This window comes from Colius striatus, chromosome W, assembly GCF_028858725.1.
Source record: "Colius striatus isolate bColStr4 chromosome W, bColStr4.1.hap1, whole genome shotgun sequence".
Lineage (NCBI taxonomy): Eukaryota > Metazoa > Chordata > Aves > Coliiformes > Coliidae > Colius > Colius striatus.
In genome coordinates this window covers 11849994-11876301 of record NC_084789.1, presented here as the reverse complement: position 1 = coordinate 11876301, position 26308 = coordinate 11849994, and the positions used below count along the sequence as shown (strand labels likewise).

Sequence of the window (26308 nt, the reverse complement as noted above, 5' to 3'; positions counted from 1 at the left end):
CTGGAACACAAAAAGTTCCACTTAAACATAAGAAAAAACTATTTCACCGTGAGAGTGACGGAGCAGTGGAACAGGCTGCCCAGAGGGGTTGTGGAGTCTCCTTCCTTGGAGGTCTTCAAGACCCACCTGGACATGTTCCTATGCGACATGATCTAGGTGAACCTGCTTCTGCAGGGGGGTTGGACTAGATGATCTCTAAAGGTCCCTTCCAACCCCTACCATTCTATGATTCTATGATTCTATGATTCTATGATTCTATGATTCTATGAACAGTTTAGATTGGAAAGGACCTTTAGAGGTCATCTAGTCCAACTCCCCTGCCATAGGCAGGGACATCAACTAGGACAGGTTGCTCAGAGCCCTGTCCAACCTGACCTGGAATGTTTCCAGGGATGGGGCATCTACAACCTCTCTGGGCAACCTGTGCCCGTGCCTCACCACTCTCATCTTAAAAAATTTCCTCCTTGTATCTTCTTTATATGCCTCCATGTGTCCCCCCACTCCTTCCTACCTGCACGGGCACAGCAAGAGAGGGGCTCCTGCATCCTTACACACCGTGGGGCTCTCCTCTTTCCCTCCCCTCTCCAGTTGGGGAAAAAAAAAAAAAAATCTCTGGGGTGCTTCTGAGGTTGGTGTTTTTCAATTACAGCTCACAGGAATCCTGCAATCTCTCAGATAGTAAGTTATGATTGTTTTTAATTGGAGATCGTCACTTGGCTCCAGCAAAATGGATGCTCAGGAGAGATAGAAATAATTCCCACCATATCAGTATTTTCAATATATAATGTTCCTGAATAATTCACCTAGCTCCTCTGCATCTCTCTTTCGCTCCCCTAGCATGCAAAAAAAAAAAAACACAAAAAAAAAAAAAAGAAAAGAAGGAAAATAAAAAAGGAAAAAAAAATTAGGGTTTTGGTTATGAATGTCAGTTTTCCAGAGTGTTTTCAGTTCGGTCCCTGTGGTTGGCATGGTGAGGTCTTTATATCAGAGGGAGCTTGGATTGCAACAGCTCACTCATTCAAGGGACCACGTCCTAGTTCTGTTTGAGCATTAATGTAATTAAGTCTCATTTTAACAACTACTGAATTCTTCATATGGACACAGCCTGAAATATGTATACAAACACATGCAGGTGCAGGTGCACATGCTCTGAGACAGTCACAACCCAACTCATCCTAAATGAAGCATCCCCCTTCTAATCTGCCTACCCCTCCTGTCCTGAAATACTCATGACCTCAGCAGTGCCTTGAGAGCGTTGAGTTTTCTACCATCCTGTTATCAGAGATGCCTTTGATTGGGAGAAGTCAGCAGAGTACATCTCTCAATGCTCCTCTCCAGTGTTATACCCCAAACCACAGCTATAGGTGCTGACTCCAGTTACTATCATTTTGGACCAGTGCTGGTAGAGGCTGCAGAAGCCAACCAGCCTCATGCCTCACAGGAGAAAGCATCGTGGACAATGGCAATCACAAAGACAGCTTTTCCTTGGATTTTGATATGCCAAGTTACTTTGTTAAGGTATTGAAAGCAGAGAAACAGCATGTACTCCAATATTGTACCCCTATAGAAAGTGTCCAGCACCAGCAGATAAGCAGGAACAAAACTTCTCCCTATTGCTTCATTCATTTAATTTCCCAATTTTTATTTTTTTAAAAGCTTCTCTAAATTTGCAACACACTGTAAACTCAAGGAAAGGAAGCATACATGACTGAGGCAAAGAGCACAACCCTTCTGACTGTAAACAGAGTTTTGCTTTTTCACCTCTTCCCCCCAAGGGTGGGAAAGCTTGACCTTTTTATTCCCCCTCTGGAATGTATTAATCAGGCACCAAAATAAGGAATCCATGAAAAAATATTTGGTGCTAGTTAGGTAACAGCAACATGTCCACCACAAGATGAGTAGGGCATCAAACACAATATTTCTTAAGCTGACATGCTCCAGCTGCCATCCATAGAAATAGCTAAAGGACCCCTAACATGGTTCTATGTATTTGAGAGGTATATATACAATCCTCATGAAATGCAGGATTGACGGGTCAAACTACCACAACTAGTTCCTTTATATTCAGCACTAAACCTGCAGCACGGGGTCTCTGAGCTCTGGGAATGCCAGATCCCTTTCACCGGGCCCATATCCTGCATATCTGCAATATCTCCTACTTCTAGATATTGTACTGCCACTTCCTCTTCCTCCTCACTAATGTGCCTGCAGACTTTTCTTCTCAATCAAATGGCTCAGAAGGCAAAAATTTTGCTGTAAGGGTTTATGGTCATAAGACCTGGTAAGGAAAATGGTGTGTCCACCCAGTCTTTTCAGCTGTCCAAGCCAAGCTGTGTTTCGATGTCCACCCTGCAGATCGGGCACTTCTTGCTGGTGGCCAGCCACTGGTCCACATAAACTTGGTGGAAGAGATGCATACAGGGCAACCGCCTGCAGAGAGAGAAGTACTTCTCCTTCATTAGGATGAAGGAGACCCGAGGGAATGAGAAGAGATGGAAAGCAGCAGCCAGGGCTGCTCCAAACATGGGGAAACACCAATGTAGCGATACCAGTGCTGTCCAGGTCCTACAGCTTTCCCCAGACACACCAGCTCACAGAGGGCAGTAGGTCAGAGATTGTTGCCGTAACTGGCAACATCACCAGGCCACCCACACGGATCACTTAGCCCACCCCCGCTGAGGGAACAAGATCACTGCATACTCAGTATGGATGATGCTTTATTCCAACCCCTTGTTTACACCATGTGCCTTTATCTGCTAACACCAGCACCTCCTCTCCCTCCACCCTGTGCCCACCTCTTCTGTACCCTCCACCTCTCGCGTTACAACCCGAGATCTTCCGGATGCCTACTACAAGAGATGGTATCCTGCCACGAAGTTTTCGGCTCTTGGCCTGAAAAAACCAGACTCGAAGTCTGAAAACCAGGCTCGAAGCCTGAAACCAGGCTTGAAGCCTGAAAAATGAACCAGACTCGAAGCCTGAAAAACCCAGGCTCGAAGCCTGATAAACCAGCTCTAAGCCTACTTCATGCGGCGATCAACCCAGGGTCCGATTCTCAGCTGGGTGGGAAGAAATCAGTCCTACTCAATGTGAGTGATAGCAGAAATCTTCTCCTTTATTGAGAGCAGGCTCTAACTTATATACCCAGCAGCTTCAAAGCTAGCTCATCAATAGCAGCTAATAGATTACATTCTTATGTTCATCCTACTTGCGGTTTCTGCGATAAGCAAGCTCCCTCACATTTTCCCATCTTGTTTTTCTCCGAAGTTGTTTTCCACCTTGAGCTGTTAGCTCGTTAGCTGAAAACAGCCCGACCTTGAAGGAGCAGAAAGCGGCCTGCTGTCTTCGCTGACTATGTGACAGCAACTGCTTTAACCATGGCTCTGACTCTGGTCTTGATTGTGCATTAAATTCATATAACTAGAGCCCAGGCTGCCTTGCCCCAACGGGCCTAACATTATACCCCAAGATCCATGTCCATACTCCCTCATTTTTTCTCCACAGTATCCTTTTTGTCTAAAAGCCTTTTAAAAAACCCTACTCCCTCATAAACTGAGTTGTTCCAGTTATTAACTATCCTGGCTGCTGCTTTTTGACCTTTCAGAAGTATTAGGTTATTCTCCAAAGCCTCTTGCTTCTTCATCCTTGCAGCTCATTAGCAGTCATAGAATCACATTTCAGCTTGAAGAGACCTTTAAGATCAAGTTCAATCTTTGTTCTAGCTGTATTAACCACTAGACCTTTTCCTTAAGTACAACATTCAATCGTCTCTTAAACACCTCCAGGGACGGTGACTCCACCGCCTCCCTGGGCAGGCTGTTCCAGTGCCTGACAATCTTCTCAGTAAAAAAATTCCTCCTAACATCCAGCCTGAACCTCCCCTGGTGCAACTTGAGGCCGTTTCCTCTTGTTCTATTGCTTGTCACTAGGGAGAACAAACTGACCCCCACCTCGCTACGACTTCCTTTCAGGAAGCTGTAGAGGGCAATAAGGTCTCCCCTGAGCCTTCTTTTCTCCAGGCTAAACAGCCCCAGATCCCTCAGCCGTTCCTCATATAAGACGTGCTCCAAATCCTTCACTAGCTTGGTAGCCTGCTTCTGGATCCTCTCCAGCACCTCAATGTCCTTCTTGCAGAGAGGGGTCCAAAACTGAACACAGTATTCGAGGTGCAGCCTCACCAAAGCCAAGTACAGGGGAATGATCACCTCCCTACCTCCTGCTGACAACATTATTCCTGATACAAGCCAGGATGCCATTGGCCTTCTTGACCACCTGGGCACACTGCTGATTCATTTTCAGACAGCTGTCAATCAACACTCCCAGGTCCCTCTCTGCCTGCCAGCGTTCCAGCCACTCCTCCCCAAGTCTGTAGCACTGCTAGGGGTTGTTGTGGCCCAACTGCAGCATCCAGCAATTGACCTTATTGAAACTCATGGAATTGGCCTTCTCCCAGCCATCCAGTCTATCTAGATCTCTCTGTAGATCTTCCCTACCCTCAAGCAGCTTGGTGTCATCTGCAAACTTACTAAGGGTGCACTATATCCCCTCATCTAGGTCATTAATAAAGATGTTAAACAGGAGGGGGCCCAGTACTGAGCCCTGGGGGACTCCGCTCGTAACCGGCCGCCAACTGGATTTAACTCCATTGACCATGACTCTTTGGACCCGACCATCTAACCAGTTTTTCACCCAGGAAAGTGTATGCCCATCCAAGCCAAGAACAGACAATTTCCCTAAAAGAACACTGTGGGAAACACTGTCAAATGCCTTACTAAAGTCAAGGTAGACAACATCCACAGCCTTGCCTTCATCCAACAAGCAGGTCAGCCCATCATAGAAGGAGATCAGGGTTGTTAAACAGGACCTGCCCATGGTGACTGGGACTGATGACTTGGTTGTCCTGCATGTGCTGCATAATAGAACTTAGGATGATCTGCTCCATCAGCTTCCTGGGCACTGAAGTCAAACTGACAGGCCTGTAATTTGCCAGATCATCCTTCCGTCCCTTCTTATAAATGGGTGTTACAGTGGCTGACTTCCAATCAGATGGGATCACCCCAGTCAGCCAGGACTGCTGATAAATGATGGACAGTGGCTTGGCGAGCACCCGTGCCAGTTCCCTCAGCACTCTAGGATGTACCTCATCCGGCCCCATAGATTTGTGTACATCAATGTGGAGCAGCAGGTCACTGACCATCTCCTGAATTGAAGGGGGGACATTTTGTTCCTCGCCCCTATCTCTTGGTTTGGGGGGCTGACTTTCCCCAGTGGAAATGCAGCTATTACTAAAGACTGAGGCAAAGAAGGCATTAAGCACCTCAGCCTTATCCTCATCTTTTATTACCAAATTTCCTTCTGGAAATAATAATAGGGAATGGAGGCTCTCCCTGGTCTTTCTTTTATTGTTAATGTATTTATAGAAACTTTTCTTATTACCTTATTATTCTTATTACCCTTTGCCTCTAAAGCCGGTTTGACTTCTAGCTGGGCTTTTGACCTTCTAATTCTCTCTACATAACCTAACAATGTTGCTGTACTCATTGTGAGTGGTCTGCCCCTTCTTCCAAAGGCCATAAACTCTCTTTTTTTCCCTGATTTTAAGCCAAATCTCCCTATTCAGCCAGGCCGATCTTCTTTGCCTCCGGCTCATCTTACGGCATGTGGGGATGACCTGTTCCTGGGCCTTTAAGATTTCCTTCTTAAAAAGTGTCCAGTCTTCCTGGACTCCTATACCCTTCAAAACTGACTTCCAATGGATTCTATCAAGTAACCTCCTAAACAGGTTGAAGTCTGCCCTTCGAAAGTCCAAAGTATCAGTTTTGCTGCCCTGCCTCCTAATTTCTCTCTGAATAGAGATTATGAATAGTCAGGTGTGTCCTCATCACTGTTATATGGGTGTCTGTGTGCCCCAGGGAAAGTGATTGTCTTCCACATGCATCACCTTTGTCATGTCTTTGCTCACCCTCACAAGCCAGAGAAACCCACAGCAAGGGAGTTTTTCTTGATGGTTTAAGGCAATTAAAGGGTGAGGAGCAGGACCAGGTAGTGCAGCTGCACAGTCCCTTGCAATTTCTTGTCCTGATCCTCCTTCACAAGCAGATATTTAACCCAGCCAAGAGCCTGGGGATGTCTGTGAGGGATAAGCGGGGCTTTGTTGTTGACTCAGGATGGCTGCCATTGAGTGGAGTAATCTCACTTATTTTACAATAAAGCATCCTGGCCACAAGCCAAACTCCCCTGAATTTCACACCCACACTCCCCTTTATCATACTTTGGCCATTTGTCAAGCTCAGATGTTGACGTTCCCAATGGTTGTCTGAGACCTAGGACTCATCATTTGCTGACACTTGCCACCTGTCCCATTGGCACAGTCTTGAAGCAGGTGATCCAAACCCGGGAGATACTGTAAAAAGCTTGACCCTCCTGCTGCTGCAGAGCTCTTCCTATCTACAGTCCATACCAATGTCCAACTAAATGGCATTTGGTTTCCCAAACTCTGCAAAGGCACAAGTGAGTTTGTCAAGACAAGAACAGGAGCAATCCCACCAGCATACGGAAACATTAATCCCAATAAACATAACTCAGATGGCATTGAGAAGCAGAGGAGCAGATGGTCATACCTGGCATCTTCTCTATCTTCAAGCATGGACAGACAAATTGTGCATTTCTCGTCGATGTCTGACTCCTCTCCATCTTTTTCCTCAGCTTTGCCCTCCTGGGGTCTTCTCTGCAGTAAGGTTAAAGGCATCATTTGGTTAGGACTCGATTTTCTAATGTTCTCCCAAGCCTGAGTAATTGCAGGAAGGCAAATAATAAGAGCTTTGTCTATCAGCCAGATTCTCCATCTATGGGAAGTCAGCCCAGCCAAAATAGCCAGTGAGGGGAGAATGCCACCAACATGCTGCTGGTCAGCACATCTCCTCCTGGGGTTGGTGTAGTGGGATTGGTGGCAGTGCCCCAAGTATCCTCTGCTGCTCTAACACAGCCCCCCACCACCTCCTCCATCCTCCTTGCAGCAGGGATGGCCCCATGCTCTCCTTTGCTCAAGGCTTCCCCTGGAGACCCCAAAGTCTGTGGAGCCACCAAACCAGGAAGCACAACCACTGTGCCCTATGTCAGCTTGGCTACTGGCCCACTGGGGCAGTTTAGCCTGTCAACTCTCCCCTTCCTCCTCTCCCCATCTATTAATATCACTTTTCTGGATCCACTGGAGATGTGCTCAGAGATAAGCACATCAGGAGGTGACTCACTTCCAAACTCAGGCAATGCAACATCCCTACTTGTTACTGCCTAGACAGGAATGACCAACAAGTTAAATTACTACATAAACAAACCCTTTTCCCATTTTCCACTTAGCATGGCCCAAAAACATGACACTGATTTCCTTCTGGGCAGGAGATCAGCTCCAATAGAGACAGCTCTGGCAAAGCAAGGGGAGGACGAGCTCCTCCCCACCATGAAGACAGTGCTCTCTCAGTGGGTACACAGGCAGCACTGCTGGCATGCAGAACAGAGCGGATTTGCACGCACAAATGCCCCTTGGTGTGTGCCCTTTCTTATCAGGTGTGGACAGGGAGGGAAATTGCACCCACTGGGTGGAAGAAGGTTGAAATCCTTTTGAAAATTTGGCCTGCAGCTTCCTAGCCTAGAAGTGAGAAACAGCCACCTGAGCTACACCACTGCTTCAGCCTGGGACCCCACAAGATATGAAAGCACAAATTTTGCAACATTCCTCCCCCGTTTCAGGGAATCATAGAATCATTTTGGTTGGAAAAGACCTTGAAGATCATCAGGTTCAACCACTAACTTAACACTGCTGTAGTGGTTTTGCCTGGGCCAGGTTTTTTGGTGGCAGGGGGAGGGGCTACAGGGGTGGCTTCTTTAAACAGAGCGGCCAGAAGCTTCCCCTGTAGCTAATAGGGCTAGGACCAGTCAATTCTAAGATGGACCCTGCACCTGACCAATTAGTGATGGAAGCAACGCCTCTGTGAACAACATATTTAAGGAGAAGTTGTTGTGCAGTTGCTAAACTGCAGCAGCAATAGGGAGTGAGAATGTGAAAACATTTCCACATACACCAAGTTCAGTGGAGAAGGAGGGGAGGAGGGTGCTCAGACCCTGAAAGAAAGACTCCCCTGTGACCTGTGGTGAGGACCATGGTGAAGCGGATTGTCCCTCTGTGGTCCATGGAGGACCACTGGGAAGCAGAGATCCACTCACAGCCCGTGAAGGACCCCACGCCAAAGCTGGTGGATGCCTGAAGGAAACTGTAACTCTGTGGGAAGCCCACGTTGGAGCAAGTTCCTGGCAGGACCTGGGAGCCCAAGGGAAAGAGGAGCCCACACCAGAGCAGGTTTGCTGTCAGGACTTGTGATCCTGTGAGGGACTCATGCAGGAGCAGTCGGTGACTGAAGGACTGTTTGCCCAGTGGATGACCCATCTTGGGGCAGTGTGTGAAGAGCTGTCCCCCATGGGAGGCCCCATGCCAGAGAAGTTCGTGAGAGACTGTCTCCCATGGGGAGGGACACCACACTATAGCAGTGGGAAGTGTGAGGAGACCTCCCTCTGAGAAGAAGCAGAGGCAAAGTCCATCTGTAATGAACTGACCGCAACCCCCATCCCCTGCGCCTGTGGGCACGAATATGACTTGGACCAGCCAGATACTTCCTCAATTTCAATAAAGATGGTAGGGACAAGTTCATGCAGCTAGCATGATGCAGGTTAATCAATTGACCCCTGGGTGATCACATGGGCGGAAGCAGCATATAAGGAAATAGCTAGCAAATGAAGGGTGGCTTTGAGTCAACCTTGCTGGTTGCTATGTTGCCCCTGTGCATCTCTGTATGTGCATTTCCTAGCTTCTCTACATCTTTGGATGAGCATTACTTGTGCTATTACAACAATTGATGATCCTGATGTGATACACCAAACTTGTCAGATCAAACCTTTTGGAAGAAACGCTCGGTTCGCTGTGACAGAAACATCTGAAAAGACAAGTGAGCGATTGAGATGGAAAAAAATGGGAAAGGTTTTAAGCAGTGAAGAAATGTCTCCCATGAACATCCTGCAGCATATCCTGTCTGAAAGAAGATTAAATTACAACAAAGAGATACTGCAGAGGCTAGTGAAATGGGGACAGGATACAGGGGCTCCTCCCCACAGAATATACTTGAGTTAGACTATTGGGAAAGATTAGGGAGTATTTTGTGGGACTCCATTGAATTATGTAAATACTAACTATCTTAAAGCAACTGCAGGATGAACAGGCTATGACCACCCATGCAGCAGTCGGTACAAACACAGAGTATACCACACCCTCTGTGTTCCCAGTAGATGCTAAGAGATTTTTTTTGGAGGTGGTGACTTTATACCACCATCGTCTCCACCTGTAGAGGAAAATACCAGGAGATTCTTTGGAGGTGATAACTTTGTAATTCCATCGGTTCCATATCTTGAGGAGGAAAGTATGGAAGTGAGTCCAACCCTCCCCTCACTCACCTGGCAGTGAACGGAAGGTATGCTTTGCTAATGACATTACTGATGTACCTTTGCCCTTAAGATCATCAATTATCATAGAATCATAGAATGGTTCCTGAGTATACTCCTGTACCATTGTTGCCCCTGACGTCTGGAGAAGGGGAAGATCAAAATAGAAAGCTTCTTCGGGAGGAATTAATGAGACAAGGGAAGGAAATGAAACAAATGTTAGACAGTTTAGATAAACTAATAGAAGAACCGAAAACAACAGCCAAGTAACTGCTGACTTGGCTTGATGAATTACTCAAACCAGGGGTTAAAGGTTCTACTCCACAGGTGGTCAGAGACCCCCAGCCAGATGACTATGATCCAGCTAAGAAATGGAGAGGTCTTATATGGGATGTGGTAATAGAAGGAGAATTCATCCTGCAAGCCTTCCCAGTGATAATAGCAGGTAATAATCGTGCACAAAAACAATGGGTGCCTCTGGATTGGAAGATAGTCAGAGAAGAACAAAAGGCAGTAATGCAATATGATTTAACTAACCCATATGTGCAAACATTATTAGATCATATCTTCTCTGGTGGATTAATGACCCCATTTGACTGTTAAAAACTGGCAGAAACCTTTCTGAAGCTGACTCAAATGCTGCTATGGGAATCTGAATGGGGAAAAAAGAGTGGAGGTAGCAGTAGTACAAAATCTAGATTTACAGCAGAGGGATTCACGATGGGTTGTCACAGACGACGTGATCTTGGGAAAAGGACAATTTGCTGACCCCCAAGTACAGACTCGACTACATGAAGCCATTTTCCAGCAAACACAAACATTGGCTTGGCAGGCATTTAAGACTATCCCTGACATGGGGGTGCCAGTTCCCCCGTATACGACCATCATACAAAAGCCTGATGAACCTTTTATGACTTTCTTAGATCGTTTAAAAGCAGCACTGGATCACATTCCAAATATGTCAGCTGAAGTAAAAGCTGAAATGGGACTGCACTTGGCAGTTGCTAATGCTAATCAAGATTGTAAGATGCTGCTGCTGCAAGCTCTCCCACGGACTGCAACTTTGGTGGGCGTGATAGAAGCCTGCACTAGAGTAGGATCATCAGAGGAAAAAGTGGCACATCTGGCTGAAGCCATGGCAACAGCATTAAAACCATTAGTTCAACAAGGCAGAGGAAATCAGAGGCTGAAATGTTTCAACTGTGGAAAGTTGGGACATGTGAAAAACCAGTGTCGTTCTAGACCATTGGTATGGACAAACAGCTCAATCAAAATATCGAGGTCCAACAGCAGATTCAATGGTAATTGCTACAACTGTGGCAAGTTTGGACATAGAGCCACTGAGTGCCGTTCTCAAGTGACCAGACACAACACACACGGATTGATGAGCGCAAAAAGGGTGAGTGCAACAACACAAAAACACCCTTCGACACCAGCGGCTGCCTGGATGGCAGGAAGTGCAGGAGTGCACAAGGAAACAGTAATAGCTGTAACCATCAACAACACAGACGTTACGGTTATCCCTTCCAACGCTAATGGACCCCTGGGTCATGGCCTGAGTGCTTTACTTTTAGGACAGTCATCAGTTTCTCAACAGGGTATTTTTGTGCTCCCTGGTGTTATCGATGCTGATTTTCAAGGAAACATTGGAATTATGGTGGTGTGGCAGCCACCAGTTTTTATAGCTAAGAGAACTAAAATAGCTCAATTAGTTCCTTTCAGGGCTAAAGTTCCACTTGCAGGTATTCGTGAGCATTGAGATGGTGGGTTTGGATCCACTGGTATACCTGAGGTAAGATTTGTAATGCCACTCGCAGGCAAAACCTACTCAAATGGTTGTATTCCAACGTTCAAATGGTTGTATTCCAACGTTCAAATGGTGAATAAATGGTTTGTCATAATGTGTTGTTTGATACAGGAGCAGATGTAACCATTGTGCCGTTATCCTGTTGGCTGGAAAACTAGCCTTTAGAGAATTGAGACCCATGTTGTTGGGGGAGGGGGCACGCAGATGACAAAAACTAGCAGAGACTTAATTTTGGTGTGGTTACAAGGTGAAGAAAATAGATGTGTGTGAATTCAACCTTATGTCATGAAGAGATGCCTTAAGCCAAATGAGATACCATCTATCCCATTTTTAGTGGCAGCCATTGATGGGCAACCAATCCCAAAGTTAACCTGGCTTACAGATAAACCAGTTTGGATTGATCAATGGCCGCTGAGTAAAGAAAAGCTCACCCAGATTCATGAACTAGTAAATGAACAGTTAGAAAAAGGACATATTAAGCCATCTACTAGTCCTTGGAACACACCAATTTTTACTATCCCTAAAAAATCAGGGAAATAGCGACTATTACATGATTTAAGAGCTTTTAATGCAGTAATACAGGATATGGGTGCTTTGCAACCAGGATTACCCTCTCCTGTAATGATTCCAAAAGAATGCCCTCTATTATAATATATTATTATAATTATTTATTATTTATTTATAATTAGATATTTACCATATCTCACCCAGACTTTGCTCCATGCACTTCCTTTGTCTGCGGTTTTAATGAAAAAGAAAGGTGCCAAGAACACTCCAGCTTGCTTTTTTCTTTTCATGAAGAACAGCTGGGAGAAGAACAACGGAGTTTATTGGTGCATAAAGAACTACCAGGAAAGCAACTAAGCTCTTGGGGAGAACCATTAGTTGAAACTGTCAACAAGATTTATATAAGTTGATTCTCCTACCCTGCATTCATCAAGAGATTCCTCTGAATCCTCCCTCCGAAGACTCAGGTCAGAACCCACCAAGAGTGCCACAAGCCCAGGATGACTTTTTCAATTATAACAGATTTGGTGGGGTGCTAGAGGTCAGAATTTGGCTCTCTGAGGTCCTAACTCCCCTTTTTTTCCTGGGACATTAAACCTGTACAGTGGTCATCCTGGAATTATCCCATTATTAGGTAATGAGATCATTATTATTATTACTAATTAGGTAAATATTAGGCAAGGCATGAACACACCTTTTCTTTACTTAGTCCTTTTGTATGTGGTTCCTACTTTGCACCGATTACTACAAAATTCAGATATCCTGTACCCAGGCCAAGACATATCCCCAAAGACAGCTAACATATCCCCAAGCAAACATTTGTTCTAGTGTCCTTCTCAAGTCAGATGCAGTGAAGTCTCTTGTTTAAGAAGAGGTTATTTTTTTCCACACATGTTGCTTTGCACTTATGATTAGAGAAGTCTGTCATCCTCATTGTATAGTCTGGGGGCAATTTAAAGAACAAATTGGTGTCCTTATGCAAAATTTGCATTTGGATGCTTTTTTGGTGACCAACACACCCCACAGAGATGAGGGTAAAGAAACCGGCTGTGAAGGACAGAGAGCAAGACATGGGTCAGATATAGGCAAAGAAGTTTTCTAGATTATTAAGTGTGGAGGAATGGTTGAGGGAGCATGGACATGGATCCTGGGGTATAATGCTAGGCCCGTTGGGGCAAGGCAGTCTGGGCTCTAGTTATATGGATTTGGTGCACAATCAAGACCAGAGTCAGAGCCATGATTAAAGTAGTTGCTGCCACATAGGCAGCAGGCTGCGTTCTGTTCCCTCAAGGTCAGGCTGTCCTTGACTAAAAGTGGTAAACAACTTTGAGGAGGCAGGATGTGAAAAATGAAGAATCTTGCTTATCGCAGAAACCACAAGTAGGATGAACATGAAAATGTGACCTTTTGTTGAATGACCTATCAGCTGCTGTTGCTGGGCTAGCTTGGAGTCTGTATTGTACATAAGTTAAAGCCTGTTTGTAATAAAGGGAAGATTTCTGCTATCACTCACATTGAGTAGAACTGGATTTCTTCCCACCCAGCTGAGAGTCAGATCCTAGGCTAAGAGCTGCAACCTTTGCGGCAATTAAGAACCAGCTGTTTGAGTCTCCCTCTCCTATTGTTCCTGTGGGATTCAGTTTGGGGTATAATCAAGAAAAAAGGGCATCTTTGAACTCCAGCTGAGTTACTAGAGGTGGCAGAGCTTCAGTAAGGCTTAAAGCACATAATGCTCTGCCCAGGGTACCTGACAGCCCCAGGGGCAAAGACTCAGCTTTAGTTCTGCAGGATTTCATCATTTTTCACAGAAACACACCGAATCACAGAATAGTAGGGGTTGGAAGGGACCTTTAGAGATCATCTAGTCCAATCCCCCTGCCAAAGCAAGTACACCTAGATCAGGTCGCACAGAAACGCATCCAGATGGGTTTTGAAAACCTACAGAGAAGGAGAGTCCACAAACTCCCTGAGCAGCATGTTCCAGTGCTCTGTCATCCTCACGGTAAAATAGTTTTTTCTTATGTTTAAATGGAACTTTTTGTGTTCTAGCTTCATCCCATTACCCCTTGTCCTGTCACTGGATACAACAGAAAAAAAAAGTCATGTCCCAACCTTCTGACATGCACCATTTAGATATTTGTAAATATTAATGAAATCCCCCCTCAGTCTCCTCCTGTCTAGATTAAACAGCCCCAGTTCCTGCAGCCTTTCCTCATAAGAAACATGCTCCAGTCCTCTGATAATCTTGGTGATCCTATGCTGGACTCTCTCCAGACGTTTCCTGTCCCTCTTGAGCTGGGGAGCCCAGAACTGGACACAGTACTCCAGATGAGACCTCACCAGGGCAGAGTAGAGGGGGACCAGAACCTCCCTTGACATGCTGGCTACACTCTTCTTGATGCATCTCAGTATGCCATTGGCTTTATTGGCCATGAGGGCGCATTGCTAGCTCATGTTTAATTTGCTGTCAACCAGAACTCTCAGGTCCCTCTCTGCAGAGCTGCACTCCAGCAGGTTAACCCCCAACCTGTACTGGTGCATGGGGTTGTTCCTTCCCAGATGCAGGACTCTGCACTTGTCCTTGTTGAACCTCATGAGGTTCCTCTCTGGCCAGCTCTCCAGTCGGTCGAGATCCTGCTGAATGGTAGCACAGCCTTCTGGTGAATCAGCTAGTCCTCTCAGTTTGGTGTCATTAGTGAACTTGCTGAGGGTACACTCTGTCCCCTCATCCAGATCATTGTCCTTGGAACACACCAATTTTCACTCTCCCTAAAAAATCAGGGAAATGGTGACTATTACATGATTTAAGAGCTGTTAATGCAGTAATGCAGGATATGGGTGCTTTACAACCAGGATTACCCTCTCCTGCAGTGATTCTGAAAGAGTGGCCCCTATTAGTTATCAACCTAAAGGATTTTCACAATTCCTCTACATGAGGACGATAGTGAAAAGTTTGCATTTACAGTGCCATCTGTTAATAAACAAGAGCCAGCAAAATGGTATCAATGGACAGTCTTACCTCAGCGAATGAAAAATTATCCTACTATCTGTCAAGCACATGTTGCCTGGACACTGGCACCACTATACAAAAAATATCCTTCTGTCATATTATTATATGGACAATATACTAATTACAGGAAAAGATCTGGATCAGCATCAAATACTGGAAGAAGTGAAGCAACAGTTGGGCATCTCCAGGTTAGTGATTGCACCAGAAAAGGTACAAATGCACGCCTCTTGGAAATATTTAGGTAATATTATCACCAGTGCGTGCATTTATCCTCAGAAAGTGACAATTACAACAGAAATTGCTAATTTAACAGACATCCAAAAGCTAATAGGTGATATCCAATGGGTATGAACTATATGTAGAACTATATATGAACTATAAATGAGGGTCTTGCACCACTAATGCCTTTGTTAAAAGGGTCATCAGAGGCTGACAGTGCATGAAAAATGTCCCGAGAGCAAATATAGGTGATAGAAAAAATAGGGGACAAAATAGTCAATAACTACAGTCACCGATATGATCTTGACTTGTCTATTAACATTGCTGTGATAAGTAAAAATCAGCATGTAATGGCAATTTTGATGCAATGGAACTCAGTAGCAAAAGATCCATTGAAGATTTTGGAATGGATATTTTTACCATATAACTTGCAAAAAACAATAACAACTAGAATAGAGGCAATTGCAAAAATAATAGTTAAGGCCAGAAAATGTCTGCTGGAAATAGCAGGGATTGAGGCAGATGTCATTTTCGTTCCTCTAACAGAAGAATTTTTGCACTGGGCGCTGCAACAGCCTGATGAATTACAGTAGCCCCTATTGTCATACCTGGGGGCTATAAATAATCATTATCCAGCCCATAAATTGTTTTCTGCTAAATCCTGTCAACTGTGGTACCACGCATGTTGTTGTAAATTCTTCCAGCAATCCATATCTCATCAGGAGAACTGAAGACCTTAACAAGGCTGCCAATGGAAACATGGAAGCAAAAGCAGTGTGTTTTCATAGATGAAGAAGATATCTCCGACAGCCCAATAAGCATGCTAAGAACAATCTGAAACTGCATGTGGGAAAACAGAGGCATCAGTTGAAGCATGAACAGCTCCTCCTTTCTCGCCAGTATGAGCCCCTTCCAGCAACACGTCAGATTACGTTTATTTTGAATTTATGGATTTTTGTGTTATGCTGTTTAGTGCAGTAGCTGTTATTGACCTTTTGTTGTAAATTCATGGCCATGGATAAAAATACTTATGTTTTCTTGATGTACCTTTGATTTTGAAATGTGTTGCTGAAGGCTGGCTGGTCCAAAAAGAAAAAGGGGGGAACTGTGGATATGAACATGATTTGGTCCAGCCACATACTTCCTCAGTTTGGATAAAGATGGTAGAGACAAGTTAATGCAGTTGGCAAGCTGCTTCCAATTATTAGGAACCAATGCTGTGTGTTACTCAGTTAAGCCCTGGGTGCTCACATGGGTGGAAGCAGCATATAAGAAAGTAGCTAGCAAAGGAAGGGTGGCTTTGAGTCAACCTTGTTGGTTACTACGTTGCTCCTGTGCATCTCTGTATGTGCGTTTCCTAGCTTCTCTACATCTTTGGATGAGCATTACTTGTGCCATTACATGTGCTGCTAGGGGTGAAGGAAGGGGAGTCCCGGGAAGAGGGAGGGGTGGAGGGAGGTATTTTTAAGATTCAGTTTTATTTCTCCTCTCTCTGTTGTTCCTTTAATAAATTAAACCTTTTTCTCCCCAAGTTGAGTCTGTTTTGTCCATGATGCTAATTGCTGAGCGATCTCTCTGTCCTTATCTCAACTCACAAGCTGCTTGTTATTTTTCTCTCTCTCCTGTCCAGTTTAGGAGGGAGAGTGATTTTATGAGTTGGTGGACACCTGGCTAAACTGCCACAACAGCCATGCCCATCACTAAACTATGTTCCCCAGCACCTCATCTACATGGCTTTTAAATTTCTCCAGGCATGGGGACCCTACCACCTCCCTGGGCAGCCTGTGCCAGTGTTTAACACCCCTCTCAGTGAAAAAGTTCTTCCCAATCTCCAATATGAACTTCCCCTGAAACAACTTGAGGCCATTTCCTCTTATCCTGTCATTCATGCATTGGAACGGGCTGCTCAGGGAGGTGGTGGAGTTGCCATCCCTAGAGATACTTAAAAGATACATAGGTGAGATGCTCAGGCATATGATTTAGTTTAGTGATGGACTTGGCAGTGTGAAGTTAATGGTTGGATTTGATGATCCAGTGAAGGTCTCTTCCAGCCATACTGATTCTATGATTCATTACTTGGGAGAAGAGACTGACCCCCACCTTACTGCAACTTCCTTTCAGGTAGTTGTTGAGAGTGCTCATGTCTCCCCTCAGCCTCCTCTTCTCCAGGCTGAACACCTCCATTTCCCTCAGCCACTCCTCAGCAGACTTGTGCTCCAGACCCCTCCCCAGCTCCACTGTCAATCTCTGGACATGCTCCAGCACCTCAATGTCTTTCTTGTAGTGAGGGGCCCAACACTGAACACAGCACTCGAGATGTGGCCTCACCAGTGCTGAGTACAGGGAGACAATCACTTTCCTGGTCCTGCTGGTCACCCTATTTCTAATACAAGCCAGGATGCCATTGGCTTTCTTGGCCACCTGGGGACACTGCTGGCTCATATTCAGTTGGGTGTCCATTAACATCTCCAGGTCCTTTTCTGCTGGACAGCTTTCCAGCCACTCTGCCCCAAGCCTGCAGCATTGCACGGGATTGTTGTGGCCCAAGTACAGGACCCAGCAATTCCTGCCCAGGTGCAGAAATACTTTGACTGATGGCACTGGATTGCCAGTCCAAAGGATTGCAACCTACCAAAGTCCTTCCTTGTGTCCACTCTGTGCCCACAACCCTTGGCCAACTGAGAGGGGCTGGCAGCTGTGCCACGGTTTTGGGGCACTCACCTTCTTGTACTTGTGTGGGAAGGTGAACCTCTCAATAGTGTTCTGGATGTCACCCCGGCTCATGGTGCCCAGCCTGTCCTCCAGCTGCAGCAGCTCCTGCAGCACAGGAACAGCAGCAAAATAACATCAGTATTGTTCCTGGGGCATGAGGTCCCATCACCCCACCCTATCTGCTGGCAACAAAAGCTCCCTCCTGCCCTTTCCTCAGTAGAAATATCCATCAAACCCAAATCAGTCATGCTTTAATGATGGATCTGATCCCTAGCACTTGGACTAATAACTAAGGGCTCAAGGCAAAGTTCTGCATAACCAACATTTCAAAAATTATGGTGGAATTTGAGCTCTGACAGACTGGGAAACAAAACCCAATAGAACTGGAGCACCTTGTTCACAGACATGAAGGGAGCCAGGGTCAACCTGAGCCAGACACAGGCACCTTGGAGTAAACCATCTTTTACCAAACCAACTCAACTTCTTTTCCATCCAGATATTATTAAAGTAACTGCAAGATTCAGTGCAACTCTCATGCCACAAAAGAGGTTTGCAAGTTTATGCCAGAGCTTGCATAGATCCCTGGCAATTAAAAATGTAACAATAATTCCAGTCCCCAAGATATGTACTTCATAGCTCTCCAACGCAGTGGACATGTGCCTGCTTGGGTTCAATCCCTGAAGAGCAAGTAACCGAAGCTGAGGATAAGGGTAATTTCTGATTTCATGAGTAACCTGTGAGAAGGGAGAAAGAAAATAAAGCCACCTGTACTTGCACCTGGAAATCCCTTGTGTATCCTGATTTAAATCTAGTGCTTTAAAAATTCAAAAAGAAAGAGCAGATCAACATTTTCCCCAATGGAAGCCTTTTAGTAACAAAAAACAAGTTTTATTAAATAGATCTCCTTTAAGTGATAACTAAGAACATGCATTTCTTCTAAATAAACTGTTCTAATAACTCCTATTGCATCTACTACATTGCAGTTCCAAACTCTCAACATGAATTAGATTTTAAAAAGTTATTTTATTTTCTTTAGTTTTAAATGGATAGATTTCTCTTCATCCAAGTTTTGATTTTTAAGCCTTGCTGTAGTACACAGGTGTCAGGGTCCAACTATGGGCCTTCATGGGATTTCTGAGGATGCTTTAAGGACTGGCAGTGCTTGGAATGGCTCAGTTCCAAATAGGAACCCTGCTAGGAGAAGGGCCAGCAAATGACCCCAGATAGGCCATTAGACCTCATCTCCACCTGTGCAAGAGGTCATGCAAAATCTATATGAATGGCATCAAGGCTGATGTAGAGAGCAATGATATGATGAGGGATGGCCTTGGGGACTGAGCCCAGGGAAGGGAGTCACCTACTGCCAATCCTCCTGTATACAAGAAGTCCTAGGAGCCCACGATTTGTTCCAGCATTACTGATATTATTAGTAATAACTGCTGAGTCTGTCACATTCTGTCCAGGTTTTGCAGACCAGTTTGTGAGTGTGGTACTGCACACAATGGACCAAATCTTTCCAGAGCAACTGAGTTTTTCTTTCCTTTCTGTAATCCAGAGTGCAATGATGCAACATTGTCCTTTCAGTGGGTTTGTGTAGCCAGATTTTGGAAGCAGGAGGCTACAGGGATGGCTTCTTTAAAAAAGAGCTGCTAGAAGCTTCCCTTGTATCTGATAGGGCCAGTGCCAGTTGACTCTAAGATGGACCTGCCACTGACCAAGGCCTGGCCAATTAGTGATTGAGATAACGCTTCTGTGAATAATGTATTTGAGAAGAGGAAGAAATTGCGGTGCAGAGGCAAAACTGCAGTAGAAGAAAGGAATGAGAATGTGAGAACAACATCTCTGCAGACTCCAAGATCAGTGGAGAACAAGGGGAAAGAGATGCCCAGGCACTAGAAGAAAGACCCTCCTGTGACTTGTGAAGACCATGGTGAGGCAGACTGTCCCCCTCCAGTCCATGGAGGTCCACAGAGGAGCAGAGATCCACCTGCAGTCCATGGCGAACTGGAGCGGATGGATGCCCAAAGGAGACTGACCCTGTGGGAAGCCCACACTGGATCAAGTTCCTGGCAGGACCTGGTAATCTGTGGAGAGAGTCCACGCTGGACCAAGTTTGCTGGCAGGACTTGTGACTTCGTGGAGGACCCATGCTGGAACAGTTTGTGAAGAACTGCACCCTGTGGATGAGACTCACGTTGGAGCAGTTTGTGAAGAACTGTAGCCTGTGGGAAGGACCCATGTTGGAGAGGTTTGTGGAAGACTATCTCCCATGAGAGGGATCCCACACTGTAGCAGTGGGGAGTGTGAGGTGTCCTCCCCCTGAGAAGAAGCAGTGGCAAAGTCCATCTGTGATGAACTGACCCTAACCCCCATTCCCCATCCTCCTGCTCTACTGCAGGGAAGGAGTTAGAAACCCAGGAAGAAGGGAGGAGTGGAGGAAGGTGTTTTAAGATTCAGTTTTTATTTCTCATTCCCCTGCTCAGTTTTGATTGTTTGATAATAAATCAAACCATTTTTCCCCAAGTTGAGTCTGTTTTGCCCATGACAGTAATTGCTGAGTGATCTCCCTGTCCTTATCTTGACTTGAGAGCCCTTTGTTATATTCCTCTCCTGTCCAGTTTAGGAGGGGGAGTGATTTTATGACTTGGTGGACATGTGGCACCCAGACAGCGTTAAACCACCATATAGACACTTCCTCCCATGGCTGGAGATAAGTGGAATTCACAGAAGACAGGTGATAGAAAGATAGCAGCTTTTAATTTGACTGCCTTCTGACAGACAATGCACAAAACATTTCTCGGTATAAGTATTTCACTTACCATCTGTGTCAAGGATGTGCTTCTGGGGAAATGGTGCATCCAAGATGCAGCTAAGTAATGCTGATAGGGCTGAGGGACTGACTGGACCTGGAACTGGGTGTGAGTCAGTCCCGCATCCACACTGATGTCCCTGTGGGCACAAGGATGAAGATTCAGCTTTGACTGCATGATTTCAGGCATAGCTTACAGCAAAATTTAGATTGGAGATTAGGAAGACTTTTTTCACTGAGAGGGTTGTTAGACACTGGAACAGGCTGCCCAGGAAGGTGGTAGAGTCCCTATCCCTGGAGATACTGAAAAGCCATGTAGAGGTACTGAGGGACATGGTTTAGTGATGGACTTGGCAGTGTGAGATTAGTGGTTGGACTCAATGATCTTAAAGGTCTTTTCCAACCAAAATGATTCTGTAAATGTAAGTCACATTGTTCCCATGGCAGAGGAGGGTAACCTCAACTGGTGGGCTCTGGGCTGCTGTGGATTCCTCAATCTGGGGTGACAATCTGGGACTTGCCTCTAATATGGGTAATCACCCACCAGGCCAGCAAGAAGCAGTGAGAGGTTGTTTTTATGCCAGGTAGCATCTGTGTTAGATGGGGTAAAGAGCTGTACAGATGAAGCCTGCTAATTTCAAAGCAAGAGCATTTTGGTGGCTTCAATTTACACCCAGGCTTGGTAACTCAAGCTGGCCAGATCAGGTCGTCCCTGTGCTGCCATCACTGCAAACAATTACACTTTTACTTGAATATTTTGCAGGAATACACCTATTTACACAGGGGACACACTGATGAGCCATTCTTTGTAGTTGTTAGGACACAGCTAGGCACCATCTAGGGCCTTTTTGAGGCCTCTGTGCTCTCTTTGGAGGTCTCCCAGCCCAGGTCATGGTTGAACTTAGGGAGACAAGGGAGAAAGCACCTTGCCTGAACCCAGCCTCGGGGAACTCCAGACTTGCTACTTGTGCAGAAAATACAAAGATTTTCAGAAAATTTTGGATGAGACTGCTGCAGGAAAGGGTGTCACACAACCAGCGGGCAAATGCCAATGAAGCAGGATATCTCTGATGGCTCCACTGCACGCAGCTTAGCCTGGGCAAGCAGAGCCAGGGCTCAGCTTGGTGAGTTTAGGCACTTTTTTCCTCCAGAAAAAATAACCCATCTCAGTCCCAGAACTTGGCATGACCAAGAACTCAGCAAACACTGCAGCTCTGCCCAATCCAGCATGCAGAGACAAAATACAACCCCATCCCCATCATGTTTGGAGGGGACAGGAGGAGACCTAACACAGCATCTCCATCTATAATCCAATTAGCTGTTCCCTCATCTCTCCAGCCAGAGTCTCTCAGCAAACAAGTGCTTTGAATGTCATTCACTTTATCATAATTACAGAAGTCAGTACTCTAATAACCATTGTCTTCACATTTGCCAAAGCAAAGCTAATTAGAGAACAGGAATGACTTCCCATTTCAGCCTCAAATTTCTCTTCCTCCGCATGGAGGACAGTGGCAGGGAGTGTCACAACTTGTTAGGAGCAACCCAGACACATCCTCCAGAAGCTGTGAAACTGCTTCGCCCAATAGCAGATAACAGACATGAGGGGACACTACATGCAGAAATCATTTATCCAGAACAGCCTGTGTACCAGGAAGCAGCTCCAGTGCTCTAGTATCCTCTAAGAAGACACCCTGTACCAAATTGAAGCAAAGAGAGGGACTGTCTTTGCTGGCGCTGTGCTAATCATATGCTAGACAGACAAAACCTGACAGAGGAAAAAACATAGCAGGCAACTGGCAGGAGCATAACCAGGGTGACAATCCAGAGGACTAGGCATCTTCCTACTCTTATGTCACAATTTGGATATTTATCCAGTTGCTGAAGACTGTTCCCAGGTGGATGGAAGGCTCAACCGGAAATCAAGAAGCTTTGGGTCCATTTTCAGCCCTGACACTGGTCTACTCTAGGTGGTCCTGCTGTGGCAGGGGAGTTAGACTAGATGATTTTTCAAGGTCCCTTCCAGCCCTTGAGATTCTGTGATTCTGTGATGCATGACTTTGACCATTTCCTCTCTGCCTTCCCGTATTCCCTGTGTACAAAATAGGTGCAATAATCCACAGAGTGCTTTGAGATCAAGGATCAATATCTCAAAGATGAACAGCCATTGTTAAGCTCAGTTCTGGGCTCCTCAGTTCAAGAGGGACAGGGAACTGCTGGAGAGAGTCCAGCAGAGAGCTACCAAAATGATAAGGGGACTGGAACGAGGACGAAAGGCCAAGAGACCTGGGGCTGTTTAGCCTGGAGAAGAGAAGACTGAGGAGGTCCTTATCAATGCTGATAAATGCCTAAAGGGTGATTGTCGAGAGGATGGATCCAGTCTTTTTTCTATAGTGCCCAGTGACAGGACAAGGGGTAACGGACACAAGCTGGAACACAGGAAGTTCCATTGGAACATGAGAAACTTCTTTGCTATGAGGGTGAGGGAGCCCTGACACAAGCTGCCCAGAGAGGTTGTAGAGTCTCCTCTGGAGGTTTCCAAACCCACCTGGACACGTTCCTGTGAAACCTAATTGAGATGAATCTGCTTTAGGTTGGTGCATCAGTGCATCCATAGCCTGGTAATTAGAAGCGATGTTGTAGGTCTGTAGAAGTGCCCATAGTAGAATTCTGCATGGATTGGTGTTTTCCCAGGGTTAAGAAGTAAATAAGCAGAGAACATTAGCTGAAGAAAATGAAAACCAACCATCAACTTCTAGATTGTGCTAAGTGGAGAGCTGTACAGCATCTTGAGGCTCAGACACGAGGTTCAAGAGCCGTAGTGCCTACAGTACACAGGCTGCCAACAACCAAGAAGTGAAAAATAAGGCTCTAGATGACAGATCAGATGGTCATCACTAAACATGTATGCAGAAGAGGATTTAAGGAACCAAATGGAAGTTTATTTCTTCTTCACCAGAAGATTTTAATCAAAGTTGGGCTGACCAACATGACTGATCACCTTCAGATCTTCCTTCCATTCCCATTTCCTGCCCCTGTACCTACCATCTTCTGCCTCTGAGTGAGTGCCACTGCTGCTGTGGCAACACATTAGAGGAAAGATTTTATATCTGTCACTGGGCAAAATCATACATGTGTCCCAAAGTGAAGTGAGTCACCCAACTGTAAATACACAGTATACGATTTCTGTCATCCCCACTCCTTAGGTTTTATAAGGCAATGGAGCAACACAAAGGGAAAAAGGAGCTGAAAGAGAGGCAGAAAGAATGGTTCTATCCAGATAGTACACGAACTGCTTTGCAAACTGATCTGAACAATGTAATCCTACAAATTCAGCTCACAGTGGTGCCAATAATGGGAACACCTGAGAAGAAAATGGCAGAATGATCTGGTCATATTTTAGGATGTATATTATTATCCTGGAGGGGGAAAAAAATCTCCATGTGTTAAAAGCGCTCTCTATTTGCAGAGCAAAGCACCCAAACGTTCGGAAATGTCATCGTTAAGATTTCCTGTGACATGTTTATTTCAGTCCTCTTGTGCATAAATGTTGTGATTGTCTCTAATTTATTGTTCATCTGCTATTTTTCCCATTAAATGCACAGAATGGACTTTACTCAGCTAACAACCAGCTACTCAGAAGTATGTTTTTATTTTCTTATTCTTCCAAGTAGGGCTCGATACCTTATTAACTATGCAGTGGCTCAAAACCTTCTCTAAAACAAAAGGATCAAGTCCCTGCTTGTCAGGGTACTGAACAGTACAGTAGGAGAATGATTAACAAGCATTAATTCATTCACATCACCCCGAGGAGCAGAGCAACAAGGTGCTCCCTAATTTAAACCACAGAAGTTGTGGCCACTGTTTTTTTGAATACCTGGTGGAGAGCAGAAGATCTAGTTTGGGAAAAAGACCCTAGGTGTGCCCTACAGCAGGAAAAGCCCCTGGAGGAAGCACTCTACATCCATGGATCTAGCTACAATAGAAAAAAGGGATGTCCCAACCTCCTGACACCCACCCTTTAGATATTTGTAAATGTTAATAAGATCTCCTCTCAGTCTCCGCTTCTCTAGACTAAATAGTCCCAGTTCCCGCAACCTTTCCTCATAAGGAAGATGCTCCAGTCCCCTGATCATCTTGTTGGCCCTATGCTGGACTCTCTCCTGAGGTTCCCTGTCCCTCTTGAGCTGAGGAGCCCAGAACTGGACACAGTACTCCAGATGAGGCCTCACCAGGGCAGAGTAGAGAGGGAGGAGAACCTCCCTTGACCTGCTGGACACACTTTTCTTGATGCATCCTAAGATGCCATTGGCCTTCTTGGCCACAAGGGCACATTGCTTGCTCATGTTTAGTTTATTATAAACTAGGACTCCCAGATCTTTCTCTGCAGAGCTGCTCTTCAGCAGTTTGATCCCCAGCCTGTACTGGTGCATGAGGTTGTTCCTTCCCAGGTGCAGGACTCTGCACTTGTCTTTGTTGAACCTAGTGAAGAAGACTGGCCCCAGAATCGATCTCTGTGGAACTCCACTGGCCAAAGGCTTCCAACTTGATTCTATGCCATTGATCATCACCCTCTGGGTTCTGTTATTCAGCCAGCTCTCGATCCACGTCACCGTCCACTCATCCAACATCCACACTGTCTGTGCTTTCTGATGAGGATGTAATGGGAGACAGTGTCAAAAGCCTTGCTGAAGTCAAGACAGATGACATCCACTGCTCTCCCCTCATTAGCCAGTCTGTTATGCCCTCGTAGAAGGCTATCAGGTGGGTCAAACAGGATTTCCCCTTGTTGAAGCCATGTTGACTCCCCCTGATAACCATCTTTTACTTCATATGTTTAGTGACTACATTCAGGATGAGTTGTTCCATCACCTTTCCAGGGATGGAGGTGAGGCTGACTGGTCTGTAGTTTCCTGGGTCATCCTTCCTGCCCTTTTTGAAGCCTGGAGTGACATTGGCCTTCCTCCAGTCCTCAGGCACCTCACCTGTCCTCCATGATTCTCTGAAAATGATGGAGAGAAACTTAGCAATCATATCAGCCAGCTCCCTCCGCACTCTAGGATGCATACCATCAGGACCCATTGACTTATGAGCCTTAAGCTTGGCCAACAAGTCTTTAACCTCTTCCTATTCCACCCATGGCAAGTCCTCTGTTGTAGGCGTCTGGAAGGCGGAGAGTACTGAAGAGGCAGGCACGGGGTAGAGAGAAAGGAGATGCTTGTGTTAGCAGATATAAGCACATGGTGCAAGCAATAAAGTGGGAACAAAGCATCATCCATACTGAGTATGCAGTGGTCTTGTCCACTCAGCGGTTGGTGAGTTGAGTGATCTGCTCAGGCGGCCTGGCAATGTTGCCGGTAATGTCAACATATGGTGACCCCGACGTGATCGGTGGAACACGAGATGTCCGCAGCCATGGCACAGATGGAACAAGTGATTAAAGTACTCAAGGCAGTAGTGCTTGAGGGGAGCGAGCACGTTCACCGCGCGCCCACAGCCGCTTGCATCCTATATTTCATAGAATCATAGAATGGTAGGGATTGGAAGGGACCTTGAGAGATCATCTAGTCCAATTCCCCTGTAGAAGCAGGTTCACCTAGATCAGGTCGCATAAGAACATGTCCAGGCGGGTCTTTAAGACCTCCAAGGAAGGAGACTCCACAACCTCTCTGGGCAGCCTGTTCCACTGCTCCGTCACTCTCATGGTGAAATAGTTTTTTCTTATGTTTAAGTGGAACATTTTGTGTTCCAGCTTCATCCC

The 26308-nt window shown here is 45.6% G+C and overlaps 1 protein-coding gene across 1 annotated transcript in view; it reads right to left on the bottom strand.

The window, feature by feature from the left end:
- Positions 1-2312: 2312 nt before the first annotated feature.
- Positions 2313-26308, bottom strand: part of LOC133628622 (E3 ubiquitin-protein ligase ARK2C-like) — a 97288-nt gene continuing 73292 nt past the window's right edge. Inside the window, 5 exon segments of the mRNA XM_062017038.1 lie at positions 2313-2430; positions 6621-6727; positions 17751-17846; positions 18371-18475; positions 20561-20690. Coding sequence (XP_061873022.1) covers positions 2313-2430; positions 6621-6727; positions 17751-17846; positions 18371-18475; positions 20561-20690 — 556 coding nt within the window.